Source organism: Thermobia domestica, chromosome 10 (assembly GCF_964235325.1).
Source record: "Thermobia domestica chromosome 10, izTheDome1.hap1.1, whole genome shotgun sequence".
Lineage (NCBI taxonomy): Eukaryota > Metazoa > Arthropoda > Insecta > Zygentoma > Lepismatidae > Thermobia > Thermobia domestica.
Window position 1 is genome coordinate 101,465,786 of NC_137463.1, and position 14,352 is coordinate 101,480,137.

At 35.2% G+C, this 14,352-nt stretch overlaps 1 protein-coding gene across 2 annotated transcripts in view; it reads right to left on the reverse strand.

Moving 5' to 3' along the window:
- Positions 1–3,575: 3,575 nt before the first annotated feature.
- Positions 3,576–14,352, reverse strand: part of LOC145662607 (phospholipid-transporting ATPase ABCA1-like) — a 1,231,974-nt gene continuing 1,221,197 nt past the window's right edge. For both annotated transcript variants that reach the window (XM_081728328.1, XM_081728326.1), the window contains 2 exons: positions 13,467–13,538; positions 3,576–3,858 (listed from right to left, as the gene is read on the reverse strand). In XM_081728328.1, coding sequence (XP_081584454.1) covers positions 13,482–13,538 — 57 coding nt within the window. In that variant the 3' untranslated portion in view covers positions 3,576–3,858; positions 13,467–13,481. The remainder of the gene's footprint in view (positions 3,859–13,466; positions 13,539–14,352) is intronic.

The window sequence follows — 14,352 nt, forward strand, 5'->3', positions numbered from 1 at the left end:
CATCGTACATCGCCAGCGCGTCATGCTTCGTCCATGTCCCTCAGAGACCGCAGCATGGGACAGATGGGGTTCTATCCTGTCGTAGTGCTTCCCGCAAAGTGATTCCTTCATTTTGACAATGACGTAATTAAGAAATAAATGAAAACATTTTAGGTACTCTGCTTACATGCCACTGCATTCTTAATACTCTTGAGTTGTCCGTACTTCCACAACATATTACTATGGCGCTTCCACTTTCCTCCTATACTCTACAGCACTGTTATTTTAATAAATAACACACAGTCGTTATCACCCGCTATACTTCATTGCCTCTCATATTCCCTTATCGGCTAAGGAACTTTTGCAGCGCTGAGACACACCCCTTTGACATACGAAGAGTGTGTTCAATTTTTATCCAATTTATATAAATTAATACACTGTTACGTGTTGGAGGGCGAACGTAATAACCACCCATTTTTGTGGGAGTGTATTCTGGACCAGCTCAAGTCGTAACGAAACTGAGCTGAATATGGCGGCTTAAGCAGGCTTGACTTAGTAAATATTGACCAAGACATCCAATTAGACGGGGAGAAGAGGACGGGTTACCGGTCTCCCAGAACCAATTCTATAAAACGTATTTTGGGATATCCAAATCCCGAATATAATAGCTCTTCTCAACTTGGATCGGAGTTCGATGCGCTTGCGAGCTACTTCGCTAGGTGAAACTAACAAAGTCGTGGAGTGATTCACTCCAGAGCTAGTTAGAGAGCCATTATCACAATCGAGAAGATTTAACTCTTCTCAGACAGCTCCGTATGGATGGTAAAGGGCCCAGCTTACGAAGAAAATAGGGCAAGATACATCACTCGCAAGTGACTGTAAACGGTTGACTACAAGAATTCAGGCTTGCCATCACTAACCCGTTCCGTGGTTTTTGTTCAGAACATTAACAAAAGCTGGATAAATACCTGAAATTACTTTTTTGACACTGAGCGGAACATTGCTTTGCACCTACATGACAGAGGTAAGGAATGCTATTTCACATTACACATATTGGGAAAACTAGCAAAAATGGGAAAAATTATAATACTCGACAAAGCGATTGACATCAAATATATAAAGTATCAAAGGTAGCCACATAAATTTAGCCTCAATGTGTTATTCATGTTTCTCTAAAATTGTTCTCACAATACACAAATCAACCGCTATCAAATTGTAGACTCGGTTAATTCCTACCATAATACTGATACGGAAAAAGTAGAAAATTTTACGCAAAATTACAAATTCTTTCAATATATTTTAAATTTCAGACAAGTACAATCAAGTAATATTTTAATCAAAGGAAGAAGAAAGGAAGCTTAGACCGTAGTGAAGAACTCTGGACACAGAGTGCTTGCTGAGGCAGGCGAGAGAGAGACATTATCAGCTTATCCCATTGGCCTAGCCCAATCTCAAAGCTCCAGGCGAAATCGAAGAACCAGGGTATCCGGCCGACTGTACCTTTCATAACTAAATTTCATAGGTCCGCGATCCAAGTTAAAAGAGCTATTCGGCAGAGTTCTGACGTCCATCTTTCCTACCTGCGCCTATTCGATTCCTAACTACAGCATTGTTGCAGCTTGTTGCTTATCTGAAAAGGTTAGCTGAAAGTGTTACCTAGTTCTTCTTGTAAATCATTGCACATCCATGGATCGACGACGAATCACCTGCTTCAACTGGAACCAGTCGCTTTATTTGCTGCACATACGGAAAATTGAAAGAGGGTGGAATCTCTTCATAGATGAATTATCTTTTTTATTCTAATGATTTGTAATTGCCTTAAATTACCATAAATGAGAGAGACTGTGTTACTGGAGCACAGTGTGGAATAGTTTCATAATATAACTTTCCATTGATCGAGTATGTTCAAATACATGGTCCAAAATATCACTTTTACGAGAAGCGCTCAAGTCATATTCACAAAAATATTTTTTGGTGTTCCTTTTAATCCAATCCTTAGAGAGTACTGAGCTCCCCAATCCGGTAGCTATTATTCTCTAGAAGGATTTAGAAAATATTTTTGAGTGTATAATTAGTTGCTTCTGTGCCAGGCGCAATGCGACACTGTTTTCATTACATTATAAGAGTTGTTTATAACGTCTGAACATGAATCTTTTAAGCTCCGAAGGGCCTTCAAATAGAAATCTTAAAGATGTCCACAATGACCGAAAGTGGACTTGATTATTTAGTGTAATTACTCTACCATATGATCGAATGCATTTTAGCAGAACTGCAGTAATATTTAGAAGTGTGCAATGTTATTCACAAATACGGCCACGTCCATCAATTGTTACATGATTATAAAATTTGGCATTTATTTGGCTTCTACGATCAGCAGTGACATGAAGAGGAAAGAATTAGATTTCAAAATTGTATTTATAAATGTGAAGCAAACGTGTGTCTATAGATGAAAAATGCTATATAAAACGTCCTATTTTGAGCTGTATACTCTGTATTATGGCTGTGCATGGGTTACTTGAAATTGATTTTTTTAATATAATGATGTCATCTACAAAAGTATGATCATAAATTAGAAACTTTAAATTGCTGCACGCTTTCCATTCGTTTGTGACTCGTTGCAAATCAATATTGGTCCTGGAGGAGACGAAAACTTAGAAACTATAATACTATGTCGTTTTACTTTATCTTGATTCGACACTTCGACCTCAAAATACGTTTCGTTTTATATTTTAATTAAATTTTCGGCTCCCTATAGCTACGCAATTTTACATTTGTCCATGCATATTGGTCTACGAATTTTTCATGTTTTAACCTGAGGAATTATTTTCCAAACTTTGTCGTTCCTATTTCCGAATACTATATATATATATATGTACAAGTAACCTTTACAGACCTTTGAATGTATCTACATTTGCTGTCTGTAAGAATTTTGTCATTGCTACATCTTTGTATTTTCATACATATTGTCATTAATAAGCAAGCATGAACATATGAACATTACATAAACAATATTTCATTTCTCTGGATAATGCACCATCATATATTTGTATGCATCCTTACAAATTTGTGAGGACTCGCCAAAAAATAGCAGTCCTTATTTAATCTTACGACCACACATAATATACAAGATGTATCCTTGAGTGCAAATGCATAGAACACACCCATGCATATTCATAAACATTTTTTCTCTTTTACAGAGAACGTAAGGGACTGCTAGTTAGCATGTGAGTGGGTCAATACAATGAGGACTCGTTAGATTTTCATAAACCCTATTGGTACTTTACTGGAAAATTTAGCAGAAACTTGATAATACATAAATATTCTCTGAAAAGTGATGTCACAAGAAAAACTCTTTAAAATGATATGAACCACACTTGAAGTTAGATTGATACTTTTCATTGATTTGTTAGGAAGTCACATCTCAAATATGCATCGAAAGCTAAACATCCCAGTCTGTTATTTGAAGGTTCTCAATCGTATTTCAGGGAGTTCTCAGGATATGGCATTTTCTAATTTAAGTATGCTCATCAAGCTAAAAATAATACTGCTAAAAAGGCCCGATTGAAAAGAAATACTATAGGATGGTTTAGTTAGAACACTGATATATTTCAATTTAGGAAATTAATGTATTTCAATTTTTTAAATGACAATTAATACTCGTATTAACATATGCAATGTGATAACTGCAATTTTAATAAGTAAAGCAGACCTCCTGCGTTGTACGGATAGCTGTTGGTAAAATCAATTTCGTTGAAATTTTCAATTGTTGGCTTTGAAATTGAAAGTAGAAATACTGATAGATTTCTCATTTAGATTTCTCATTAACACAAAATTTTCTATTTACTTGTTTTCTTGCGAGGAGAAACATTATATATTAATCTGAAAAGAAAGAAGAACGACTAATAAGTATACAGTTAAATTTCCATTACTAGAAACTAAATAGCAATTAAGCTCAATATTTAGAAGTATTTCTACATTTTTGGAGGAAAGTCTGGTTTAATACTGTTTTATCTCGAAGCAGTGCACTTGATTAATTTATTTTAAAGATTTTACGCCCGAGATACCAATAGATTCATACTATAATTTTAAATTCCCAAAAATATTTTGGCGGGGAATAATAGATATGTACCGCTCTAAAATATTCTTAAATCTTCCAGGAATATAAGTTTAGTAGTAAAATATTAAGATTTGGATATGGTGGATTACAAATTGTCAAAGGTAGAACAACCAAGAGACACGATACTATGACGGCTTCTGGAGAAACTTTACTGTAAATGTAGCCAATAAATTTCTGTTGCTTTTTCACACACAACCTTCGAACATCGATATGTCACCTGACGTACCTGGAAGATCAAAAATAGTCCTCATCAACATATAATCATACCCCCGAAATATAATTAATACTTAGGCCACCCAAGTTGAGTGTCATGAAGAGGCAAATGAAGAATTTTGGATGAATCTAGATAGTATTCTGAAAAACTGTTCATTACATGAGAAGCTTGTCCTACCAGGAGATCTAAATGAGTATTTAGGACCATTAATATCAGGACATGAAAGAAGACATGGATGAAGTGGATTGGAAAACAGAAATAGGAAATGTGAGAAAATACTACAAGTGGCAAAAGCATACGATCTGGCTATCCTGAATACCTTCTACAAGAAGAAAGAACACATTATACATAAGACTGGCACTGCAAAATCTGCATAATTCAAGATATGTATAATGGAAAGTAGTAAGTAATCGAGAATACATAAGTACGACTGGATGAAGAACAGGTGGTAATTACGAGGAAAATGAAGTAATTGGGTTTATATACTGCTGAAAAATGCAGGAATAGAAGATATAAACAGCAGAATTAGCAGTGATTGAACAAAATGGAGAGAAGCAACAGGAGTAGTATGTACCGTAGGGTACCAATACATCTTAAAGAAAAAGTTTAAAAACAGTAGCGCGACCTGCCATATTATAAGGAGCGGACAGTTGAACGACGAAGAAAAGAGAGGAACAGAAATTGCATGTTGTGGAGATTAAGATGCTCCGCTGGATGTGTGGAATGACGTGGAAGGACAAATTAAGAATGGAATGATCTGGAATAATAATGAAGGTAAAACCAGCAGTAGAAAAACTGCAAGAAAGTAAACAGGGATAATTTGGCACGTAAGAAGAAAATCTTACTCACCGAGTGAATGTTATAGAACTGAATGAGAAAGTAGCCCGAGGTCATCCACAAAAGTGGGGAGATTGAGTTAAGAACGATATGGTGCATTGTGTTGTCACTGCGGATATGACGCAAGATAGAAACAGATGGAAAACAGTGATCCGAAACCAACTAACTAAAAAAAAAGTAAGAGTTAGAAGAAAGAAGATATTCGATTAAACTCGATTCTATTACGAAGGAAGTTTTATTTAACTGACTTCAACTACAAGCTTTGGGGATTATATAATAACCTCAATACACACTTACAACACTTGAATATTTTTTTACGAAAATCATTGTAGAACATACCTTTTAATCCTAGGCGGGTGTGAGATGAGTTTACTCTCATTTTATTTTAAATTATAATAATGAGAATGATTGTGGAACCTGAAAACATTATGCACCATATTTTGTGAAAATATTTTATGCAAGATATCGTGGATCGAATGTTTAATTGGAAGGGGACTGATCCATCAGATATTATAGAGCTAAAGTCACCGATCATTCGTAGCTACTCTTAATCCCATGCACTACGAATTACGGAAAATAATTTAAAAGTATGGTAATATTGTAAAAGAAATGATTGAGTTTTATGAAAATTAATGTGGATTTAAAAAAAATCGGAGGGGGCATTAAATCCACTACTTTATTCCTTAGGGATTTTTACTCCATGTACGGTAATGCTTGCGAAGATTTAATGAAAATATATTACATTTTACACCAAAAAGTATTTAAAAAAAAACACATTGGGAGGGGGTAATCCTTTAAATTGGCACAAGATTAAATTACCACGTTTCCCTTCCTGGCAAGTTTTAATATCAAAGCGTGAGTATAATTTCAACGCTCGAAAGGAACTATATTGTGCATTTTGTTGGTATTAAATAACTCTAACGTGGTTTATACTGGAAAATTGTATAGCAAGTAAAGGTTCAAATTTGTAATATGGGGTACATTTTAACCAATTTAAATCATAACTCTTGATGGGTTTCAACTTGAAATAGGTCTTCTTATTTCTGAGAAATTGAAGAAAGGCATGTACTAAGTTCCGTTAAAATCTAAGATTTATGAGTGTTATCATAAAACAGACGTACATACACATAATGGTCGATCAAGATTCGCTACACTCGCTTTAATTCTTTAGTCTATTAAACTTGTCAAATATTAGGTATTAGTAATTACTGTTTTCTTTCATAATACCAATTAAAATATACAGGGGTGTCTCAAAACAACACCGACAACGTTTGGGAGGTGATTCCTGACACCAATATAAGACAAAAAGTATAGACCAACCTTGGTGCACAAATGCTTCCTTTCGGAGTTATAGTCTGCCGAAAATATGAAAAATGAACTTTAAATGTCTATAGATCCAAAACTATGGGATCTCTCATAGTCGGGTCAATACTTCACTTAGGAACTAACACGTGCGCTATCCAAAACTACATGTTTTAGAATCCTAACGTACTCAAGAAGGAATTTTTATAGAGTGGGTTTAGCTACGGCATAAAACTTGAAGTACTCGTTAAATATCTCTATAAAATTGTTAAGGATGTACCGCAGGATTCTGAAACTTGGATATTTGAATAGGGCACGTGCTAGTTCCTAAGTGAAGTCTTCACCCGACTACGGTAGATGACAGAAGTTTGGAGCTATGTACATTTAAAGTTCATTTTTTCATGTTTTCAGCAGCTTATTACTGCGAAAGGAAGCATTTGTGCACCCATTATGATCTATACTTTTGCCTTATGTTGGTGTCAGAAGTCACCTCACAAACATTGTCGGTATTGTTTCGAAACACCCTCTATAATGATTAATATTACAAGTTGTATACGTGTATAATATTACAAGTCATAACATTAACTGTAACGGTGGTAATTTCAGTATAAGTTTCAGTAGCATCAAGTTATTAAAAAAAATACTTTGTTGATTTTGTTCACGACTAGTTTTAGTGACAGAGTTCGAAGAATGTTATATAAAATTATTCCATATACATTTCGAAATTCCGAATACACTTTTCCAAGATAGGTCATCTCAACTCTATATTTAATATTCAAACCTATACTTAACCAGTAGGTCAAGTTCCATAGAGTCTCGCTGCTGAAAGAGACGTTAAAATCAACTCAACTTAATATATAACTCTGTGTTTTAATATTAAGACTATAATAACCAATAACTTATTACAAAGGTCAGTAAGAAAATAACCAGAGTCCATTGTGGCTTGGCAATGGTTAGCACTAGAATAATGACATTTTGTAAGTAGAACTATTGGTCCTTTGGACTTTAGAAAATGTCCCTCTCTATATGATGTATTTACATCATTGCACTAAAATAATTTTTGTTTCTGTGTCACGAATACATTTTCGTAAAACTCATAAAGTTGGTAATTACATAAGATTTTTCACACACGCGACGAATTTGTTGCCATCTTGAAACTGTTTCCCACGTAGATGAGTCATCATTTGTATCAGAGGTAATGACTCCATGAAGAAAAAATCCTTACAATTCCCCTATAAGCTTTATACAGAAATAATGCTCATTCTGATCTGCATAATCTCCTTTGTAAAGAACCATAGGAACTACTGAGCACATTTTTCTGTGCTCCAATCATTATATTAGCATTAATACTGACAATTTTGCCATAACCCTGTGCTACTAGTGTATCGTACTGATGTTTCTGTCTCTTTGGATGAATTCTTAAACGACTGATCTGTTTTCGTCAGCTCTAATGATTGTCGGTCTACCTGACCGTGGCTGGTCCTGGATGATACAATTAAAACGTCGATACCTCAGAAGCTATCGACACATATTACTTTGATTTATTGCGTTGTCACCATAAATATGCAACAACTTTCTATGATAGCGTATTGCTGGTGATATTTCAGGATTTGTAAAGGAATTCGATCACTGCACGTTGACATAGGAGGGTGTCACGTTGATCATCCATTGTGGCTTACCTGCCACAACAACATGGAAAAAAATGGTCAGGTAGTCAAGTACGAATGCTTCTACGTACAAAATTGAACAATCTAGTGCGTACCATTACTGAGCTACAGTTGATTGTGCGTTATAATTTGGCCAATCTTTGTACATGGTATATTCATGCTGTTTTGTGCGTTTCTTACATTGTATAGCTAGTACTTATTTTCGATTATATGTTAAGTAATGTAGCTTTGCACAATAATAATAGAAAGAGAATTGGTTTAGTTTTGGCTTTATAGACTTCATATACTTCAATAAGGTGCTAGAAACTAACAAGAAAATAACAGTATTAAACAGTTATATTTCCAAAAATACTACCTGATATCACCTTACAGCGTAAGTAAATAGTAACATTGTATATCATATTTTTTTATCTAATATTGAGTGATTTCTTTAAGATTAAAATAGGAGAAAGAACAAGTGATTTATTGTGGACGATTGAAATGATTTAAGATTTATTATAACTACCTTGTAGCTAAACATTGGTAGTCTATTGTGAGTTTTATGTGTCAAAGGGGAAATCATTTTTATATGCTAGCAGACCAAAATGTTTACGGAATGCTCTACAGCAAAGGCACCTGGTGCAACAATGTTTGCTGAAACATATATGCAGTGAAGGTCATCCAGATATAAGTGATGGTGTTAAGAAAACATTCATAATTACTAATGAACATCTTCCTGTGGATAACAAGGTGGATATTTTATATTTGTTCTCAGTGAATGTAACCGAAGAGTTATTAAATTTGGCTGAAGAGGAAATAAGCGATAATGGTGATGATTCCTCTAATCATAATAATAAGATGAGAGGAAAAATTCAAAAGTGTAGAGAAAATTCAAAGTCACTGGTTCTTGCTGCATTGGAATTAAGTTCCTTAGTAGAGAAAAATCGGAGGAGTGCGGTGGGAGCAGTAGTAGTAATAGAAGAAGCAGAAGAGTAAAATATGGAAATCTTAATAGAAAATTATATCACAAGATAAATCAGGAATTTGTGAAAAGAAAGAAAAAGTTATTTGTAAATTATAAACAAAAGATTTGAAAATGCGCCAAAGGAATTGCAGAAACGAGATGAAAAGTTAACTATAATTTGTAAATATGATTTAGTACATTTTCTGTCAGAGGAACCGATAAAAAAGAGTTGTTTTTTTCATCGGGTGCTTTTGAATGTTGCAAAAGTGAAGGTGCAATTAGAGGTACAAATAAGAAAAATAGTGATTGTAGAAATTACATAGAAACTTTGTATACGCAAACTAACAATAACCTTCATTTCACTTATTAGTAGACCAGGGGGGATTTAGGGGAAAGGACAAATATTATAAAATTTATTGTACTTAGCTTGCATCTAAATGTGGGTAGTATATAGTGAGTTTGTTCTTATTGAATATGGGGCAGTAGCAAATCTAGATTAAGCATAAAGTTTTATACATCCAAATACTGGAAATTTGTGTAAATGGTATGACCAAAGTATCAGAATAAAATGCTAGAAGGTACTATTATAAATCAATGAAATATTGAATAAATGAAGCTGAAATAGATATTTTGTTTTCTGGAATTCGAATAGCTATTGTGTTTTGATAGTTTCTCCGCTGCTCACAGTATTTATATGTATTTGGCATTTTGATATACATATTTTTATGAAGATTAATTTTGTGAGTACGTACTCCATATTAAAGGAATTTAGCAGTTTACTTAAAATAGCCTAAAATTGTATATGCTATTTTCACTAACAATACTTATGTTTGACATTATGAAACTCCAATACTCCTACAAAGTATATTCGTCAAGTACTAAAACTACAAGAGATATAACTGAACACATGTACTAACAATTAAAGGTCACGTTTGGGTGAATCGAGTTGCTGCCTGAAAAAAATGAAAATGAAATGAAATCTTTGAGTTTTACGTCCCACGGTTAGGCCGGTTAGGCTAAAGGAGACGGTGATGATGAGTAACGAATGAAATGGTGGAATGAAGAAAGTGGGAAGAAACGGGAGAACCCCGAGAAAACCCACGCACACGGTGTTTGTCCACCACAAAGTTCACTTGGCGGGGGCTGGGATCGAACCCGGGACCCCAAGCACCAGAGGTGAACGCTCTACCACTGAGCCACCGCGGCCCCCAAAAATTGCTGCCTGAGATATGTAGTACCAACAAGGTACATTCGAGAACTGTTCCATCGGGATTCATGCAAAATTGATTTAAATGCACAGTTCTCCGCGACCCAATGTGTATTGTACTAATTTTAGCGGCCCATACCGGTAATTTACATATTTATGGGCCTTCATATATCCGGAATTCAATCATACACTGTAATGCTCGGACACAAAATTGAATTAAGCACCGTGTGCGTGGGTTTTCTCGGGGTTCTCCCGTTTCCTCCCACTTTATTCATTCCACCATTTCACTCATCTCTCATCATCACCGTCTCCTTTAGCCTAACCGGCATATCCGTGGGACGTAAAACTCAAAAATTTCATTTTTTTACAAAATTGAATTGCTTTTAGTTTCTTTAGATGTAACTAGACGTGAATATGGGCATATGCAAAACCAACTGTATCAAGTACTGCTTCTCTGACACAAGTTATTCACACCGGCCGCCATCTTGGACACACCATATTGGATTCAACTTTCGGTTTTTCAAAAGGAATAGGTGCAAGTGATACATCAAATCCATGTATAATTTTCTCGGAAATTCACTGATGTGATGAATTTTAACGTAGCTTGTACCGTTTGGAAGGTATTTCATGTTCAATCCCTCCAAGTACTTCGAGAATAGATATTGCAGAATAATATCAGTTACACTTTCATTTTTGATGTTGACAAATCAAAACAATTTCCACCTGGAAATATACTATACGTATAAAGAACCTTTTTACATTAGTTTCATAATGTTATTACATTTCTGTGAGTAATTATTATTACTTCCATGTTATACTACAACAAAAAAAGTATTGTATTACGGTCAAAATGCCTAATTTAAATCCAGATACGATCAGATGTGGGTGAAGACCTACCATTTTCGTATTGACATCTGTGTGTCTGTATGTATGTACATTCAGAGAGTATTTCGTCAATGATAAATCACGTAAAATATTACACATACACACGGATCCCTGCCCAAATTTCTATTTGGTCAATATTGGTGAAGTGCCTGATATTTAACATGCAATACCTTGCAAATGGTACAAGCTACGGTAAAACTAACCACACCAATGAATTTCCGAAAAAAATGTACATGAATTTGATGTATCACTTGCACCTATTTCCTTTTGAAAAACTACCTTGAAAGTTAAATTCAATATGGCGGATCCAAGATGGCGACTGGAGACACTGGTAACGTGTCTCAGAGAAGGAGAACTTGATTAAATTTGTTTTGAATATGACCACATTCACGTAAGTTACACGTAAAGAAACTAAAAGCAATTTTGTGTCCAAACGTTATAGTAGTGTATAATTGAATTCCGGATACATGAAGGCTCATTAATATGGAAATTACCGGTATGAGCCGTTAAAATTAGTACAATACTCGTTGGAGTGCAGAGCGCTTTGCATTTGAATCAATTTTACACGAATCCCAAGGGGACAATTCGCAAATGTACCTTGTAAATGTGCTCAATATGTCACGGAAATTTTAGGTGGAAAGCTCTAAAGCTTTGGGAGATATAGCCACTAGAAGATCACATGGATGTACATATTATAGTCTATTTCTGTACGTGATCTTACGATCACTGATGAGATTCCAGCTGCCAATGTCTTCAATGCGGATCAAGTCGCTTCGAGAAGGAATTGCATTCATACCGGACGCTAACGGAGAAAGGATTAATGAAGAACACAACAACAGTGGGATATGTGAGTGCAACATCTCAATGCTATATTATATTGTCCGTTCTGTGCATGGACGGAGAAATTTTGCTTCCCATGTATGTTCTAGTGGTTGAACCAAACGGTATGTTCGCTGCAGCAAAACCAGTCGATTGGCTTATATAATCTTAATCTCACTTGCTGGTAAAACAGCGAACATGAACGAGCAGGATTTTAAGACCTTCTATTCAGCTGTCATGTTGAAAAGAATTCCAGGTGATAGGAAGAAAGTCTCCTATTACTTGATTCAGAGTCTGAAAACAAAGACGACAGTCTTTCGTCACAGTGTGTGCCAGAAGGCTTTGCATTGATCAAACGGCTGATACCTGGTGGATGTAGTGGCATGATTCAGTCTCTGGGTGGTCACTTCTTCCATCCATACAAAGCCTTTGTTCGTTTCAACACTGATACAGCAATAACAGGAAGTGACGTGAATATTCAGCATCGTGACAGGATCATAGAACTTCAGTCGTTCACAATTTTACCAGTTCAATGCTCTTTGTTTTCGGGACATAGTTAATTCGCTTTCTATAAGGCTGGCTACTTGAATGAGGAGACTGAAAGTTGGATCATTCCTTACGATTTCTGCTTTGACGGAATTGTGAACGACAAATGTTTAAAGTGCGACTTGATTGCGTTTGTCAGGTGTGCTCACTGTGACCTTGATTATTTGTGCGAGGCATGCACTGTTTTCTGAACTGCATATTGATGGTATTAATTGGTAACTTTTCTATGCAATAACAAAATGACTTCAGATTTGCAAAAGAAACAACCTTCTCTTGTGTTTCATCACTTAAATATGCTGGAAACACGAACATAATCTAGTTTAGAGTAAATAATAGGTATAAGACTCCTCTCTTATGTTTTGAACTATGTATTACGTTTATAGTATGTAACTTCGTGTGACCTTCTAGTGGCTGTATTTCCTAAACCCTTTGAGCTTTCCACATAAAACTTTCCTGACATATTGAGTACACTTAGTACTACGCTATCACATGTGTCTTGGGGGCAGCAACTCGACTCAAGCAAACGCGACCGTTACTTGTAAGTTTTTGAACGGAACGTCATATAGAATAATTCTGTTCGACCGTACATCTATCGATGTATATCAGAACGTAAACGACAACGAATATTGACAATTGTTTTTTCTACTATCTCTTCGGTGTGATTTTTATCTTCAATAGGAAACTTCGTCTTAATTATAAGAATTATATCTAAAGAGCAGATACAATTAATTTAGATGAAAACAAAATTAAATAGAAAAGCTAATATACAAAATCTACATTAAAACTAAAGATTCTATACGATCATGGAATTTTATAGTTTCATTGAGTTGTATTAAAATTTACAAGATAACATTTTGAATTTTGTGTTTCTTCCTGATAAGGTAATACATATTATTACAGGAGGTATATATGCGAACTTAAGAGTGAATTTATCATAAAACAATTCATACCTTGTAAAAAGATTATCAGCCACCCTTACGTTGAGCTGATTCCGTTTGTGCTTTTACAAGCGCCAGGAATGTCTGAAAAATATATTGCAATTTTATATTTTCACTTCAATGAATACTTACCTATACGAAATCTTTCCTGTCTAACTCAAAATATACTTGTACATGAATCACATGCTTTAAAATATAAACAAGTAAAAACTTCAACTAGAATATAGAAGAACATTTTCTTATATCTTCAGATAAACACGTGAGAAGGAAAGAAATAATTTATTGCCTCCTCCAAGATCTAGATAATCTATAATTTTATCTCTGAAAATTAAATGCTTAGATATAAGAAACTAACCATAGACGCCATGGTATGTGTTGTACAGTGAGTTGTGGAAAGGCATTCCATAGACAGACATTCAGCCTACAAATTACTGGCTATCTGCCAAATGATCTCTTTATGTGGCTTGTAGTTACGGACTGTGGCGGAAAGAAGAAGAAATAGGAAAGTTCATACACGCTTTTGATCTGATGTAAGTTTTTAGTGGAATATGTTAAGGCTTTACACTGAAGTGGTTATCTGCAAATAGTTAAGTAAGGCATATATCGAAGCGAAGACCCTACTTTACTCGTTGCATATTGGAAGAATTCTATTAATTTGCGAGTGCCTGCTCGTGCGTGCAAGAGTTTACAGTGCTCGAAACGGGCGAATCTGGACATTTAGGGAAGGGTGAATTTGGACACGTTTATTACGTTAATCTGAATCTGGACAATGTGATTAAAGAACTAAGAGGATTCAGAAAACTCTCTCTTCTTTCGCTTTTCACGTTCATGAGTGTAAAACACTACCCCCATCAGGAAGCCGCGGTCGGAAAGAGGGTTTGCCGCCGTCGACGGTGGC